This window comes from Pyrus communis, chromosome 14 (assembly GCF_963583255.1).
Source record: "Pyrus communis chromosome 14, drPyrComm1.1, whole genome shotgun sequence".
Lineage (NCBI taxonomy): Eukaryota > Viridiplantae > Streptophyta > Magnoliopsida > Rosales > Rosaceae > Pyrus > Pyrus communis.
The window spans coordinates 21,836,867-21,840,671 of NC_084816.1; the positions used below are offsets into that span (position 1 = coordinate 21,836,867).

Consider the following 3,805-nt stretch of genomic DNA (forward strand, 5'->3'; position numbering starts at 1 on the left):
CAATCAAGTTAACTTCATCATCTCTTGCTTGACAGCAGAAAGAAATGCACTCCTCTCCCAATGCCTATGCGTCCTTTATAAGCCAAAGGGGAAAATTACATAATTTTGTTCCGTTGATCAGATATTGTGGGGAGAATGAAATTGATGAGATATTCAAAATTGCAGGATGAGCACTTTGGCATTGTACCTCTGGAGGCAATGGCTGCTCATAAACCTGTCATTGCGTGCAACAGTGGGGGCCCTGTAGAGACAATGAAGAATGGTGAGACGGGATTTCTGTGTGATTGTAACCCAAGAGAGTTCTCTTTGGCTAAGGCTAAACTCATAACAGACCCGCAGATGGCTCAGAGAAGGGGCATAGAAGCACGACGGCATGTCACAGGGTCATTCTCTACGAAAATATTTGGTCAGCACTTGAATCAATACATTGTTGATGTTGCTCGGACCAAAAGAGACTGAAGAGGGAGTTAACTCATAGACCGAAGTATAATCTGGTTAGTTTTAAGATTTTCTTATGTTTTTTTTTTTAATTACCTAACAAGAAAGGCATTAGTGCTTTTGAATTTTGTTGTCTTCAACTAATTTGCGAAACATGGCCCGTCGTAGACTTTGAAGTGCTATGTTAAAAGGCCTTGCTTAGGGCCGTCATAGCCCGCCTAGGCCCTAGATGGCTGGCCATTGACACGATTAATTCTTAGGCGTCTAAAAATAAGAAACGGCGCCTAGATCTACCTAGGCACTTGCCTAGGCACCTGTCTACACTGCTTAGCTCACTTAGACAGAAACTAGATAACCTCTATTTAGTTGAGTCAATTCAAGTTTTGACACGCCAAATATGAAATGTTGATAATACTAAACAACGCATATGTATGAAAATTGCGTTCGGTGTCATTTCATATTCTTCTGCTCTAAATTAAATGTTCCGTTTGGTTTTCCAACTACCCCGTAGAAACAAAGGGATAAGTTCTGGTCCCTTCATGGTGGCCCCTCCCTAATTCAGAACATTTGTATGGTTATGGTTGTTTGCCAATTTTTCAGATTGCTGTGATGTTTGCCGCTAGCGTTTTCGAGCTTTAATGATTCATCGTTTGCGGGCTAAAAGGAAGAAGACAGAAAAGAACTTCGGATTATGCATATGCAATTAGGTGCTCTATATATATACCTTTGAGAATTCCGAATGTAAAGAAACATGTCTATGCTAGACCAGCTTACTTTCTAAGCCAATGGCTCATGGCTTTCTTCTCATCCTTTTATTCTCTCACATCATCTCTACAAATGTTCATGCATGCAAACAAACTGAGCGCGCCTCTCTTCTGTCATTCACCTCCACCCTATCTTCTCACCCCTTAAAGTGGACTTCTGTTAACTGTTGTTGTTGGAATGGCATCACTTGTAATCAGGATGGTTTGGTCACCCATTTGCTCTTATCCTCCAAAGGTCTCAAAGGAGCTATTTTCCCCTCATCATCATCACTAGGAAATCTCACACACCTCACCCACTTGAATCTCTCTCACAATTCACTTTCTGGATCACTTGAAACTGAATTCTTCTCGTCTTTGAATAGTCTTGAGATCTTTGATTTAAGCTTTAATCTTCTTTCTGGAAAGTTACCTTTTTCTCTGCCATCCCACAATATCCAGACGTTGGATTTGTCAAGCAATCACTTCCACGGTGCAATTCCATCATCATTCTTTCAACAAGCTCGGAATTTAACTAGTTTCAACGTCCACAACAATAGCTTCTCAGGTTTGATCCCATCCTCTATATGTCTTTATTCTTCTCCCTTGATTAGGTTGTTGGATTTTTCCCTCAATGCATTCAATGGTAGCATTTCTCTTGGACTTGGGGAGTGTTCAAAACTGCAAATTTTTCGTGCTGGTAACAACATCCTCTCAGGGTTACTCCCCAAAGATATCTACAATGCCACCAAACTCAAAGAAATTGCAATCCCTTCCAATTCACTCCATGGAACCATAAGTGAGAAAAATTTCAACCTCACCAACCTCGTAATCCTTGACATCTCCTTTAATCAGTTGAGTGGAGTGCTCCCTCTCCATTTTGGAAAGCTCTCCAAATTGAAACTCTTGGCTCTTGATTACAACCATTTCAAGGGTTCTTTGCCCCTGTCGTTGATGAATTGCACAAACATTGTAGAAATACATATGGCAGCCAACAACTTGGGAGGAGATATCTCCATGCTCAATTTCTCGAAACTAAGTCACCTCAGTAAACTTGACCTACTTCGAAACCACTTTACTGGTACATTTCCAACAAGCCTTTATTCATGCCAATCCCTAAAAGCTATCCGTTTGACTGCAAATAATCTAAGGGGACAAATACAACATGAACTTCTTTCATTGAAGTCTTTGTCCTTGCTCTCACTGAGTGGCTTAACCAACATCACTAGGGCAATGAAGATATTAATGCATTGCAAAAGTCTTCAAACACTCTTCCTTTCATATTCGTTCAAAGGCGAGGAAATGCCAGCTGATGAAGGCATGCTTGATTTCGGTGGGTTCCAAAATCTTCGAATGTTGACTTTTTTTTATTGTGAATTCATTGGTCAAATGCCTTTATGGTTATCAAAACTCAAGAATCTAGAGATTTTGATTTTGAAAGGTAATAGAATTACAGGTCCAATTCCTAGATCTTTGGGGACTCTTCCCAAGCTCTTTTACTTGAGCTTGGCAGACAACCAAATTTCTGGTGAATTTCCAAAAGAACTTTGTGGACTACCAAGGTTGGTACATGAATCGACGACAACTCAAGTAGACGATAATTTTGACCTGCCAATCTTCACCCCTGTAAACCTAATTTACCCGCGAAGATTGTCTAGCATTCCACCAACAATAAACCTATCCCTCAATTATATTCATGGTAGAATACCTATTGAGATCGGCCAAATATACCTTGTCCACAACTTGGAACTTAGTGGCAACAACTTTTCTGGCAACATTCCAGAACAAATATCCAACTTAAAAAATCTAGAGACTTTGCACCTCTCCATGAATCATTTGTCTGGAAACATCCCATTGTCATTGGGAAGCCTTAATTTTTTAAAATCCTTCAATGTCTCGTACAATAATCTCGAAGGACCAATCCCAACAAGCACTCAGCTCCAAACTTTTAGTGCTTCTACGTTTGAAGGGAATTCAAAACTGTGTGGCCCTCCACTTTTGAATGAGTGTTTACCAACTAAAGGTATTGATGCAGATAGTAAGAACAACCAAGGTGTGGACAGTGAGCATCAATTTCCATGGTTGTATATTTTCTCCGCACTAGGTTTCATCGTTGGATTTTGGGGGAGTGTGTGGTTCTTAATTATTAAGAAGACACATAGACATGCAGTTTTAAATTCTTAGACAATGTACAAGATAAGCTTCATGTCAAGATTACAATGCTTAAGACCATGATGAATAAAAGGCTTAGAGGATACTAGATTGTACTTTTTATCGTACATCTTCGGTTTTCTTTTCATAATGAAGACTACGAAGATATGTATATTTCTGATACTAGTTTTTTTTTTTTTTTTTTTTTGAAGTTTTATTTTAGAGGGGTTTTGGCTTATATCTCCTTTTTTTTTTTTTTTTTTTTTTTTTTTTTTTTTTTTTGTATGTTCTTTTTTAAAAGGGGTAAGGTTTATGTTCCTATTTTTTTTTTTTCTTTTTAAGGAAGAGTAAGGTTTATGTCCCATCTTTTTCTGTATTTTGTTTTTCTTGTTTTACGAGGGGTAATGTTTATATCCCCTTACTAAGTATAGCTTCTTTTTCTTTTCATATCAAAATTAAATTAAACTAAGAGTGTG

At 38.4% G+C, this 3,805-nt stretch overlaps 1 protein-coding gene across 1 annotated transcript; it reads left to right on the plus strand.

The window, feature by feature from the left end:
* Nucleotides 1–1,202: 1,202 nt before the first annotated feature.
* On the plus strand, nt 1,203–3,440 carry LOC137716560 (receptor-like protein 2). The gene has a single exon (XM_068456014.1). It carries the CDS (start codon nt 1,224–1,226, stop codon nt 3,360–3,362), a length of 2,139 nt encoding a protein of 712 aa, XP_068312115.1. The 5' UTR covers nt 1,203–1,223; the 3' UTR covers nt 3,363–3,440.
* Nucleotides 3,441–3,805: the final 365 nt, after the last annotated feature.

Excerpts from the sequence above, each read along its gene's own strand:
- LOC137716560 (XM_068456014.1), top strand. The coding sequence starts at position 1,224 with ATGGCTCATGGCTTTCTTCTCATCCTTTTATTCTCTCACATCATCTCT.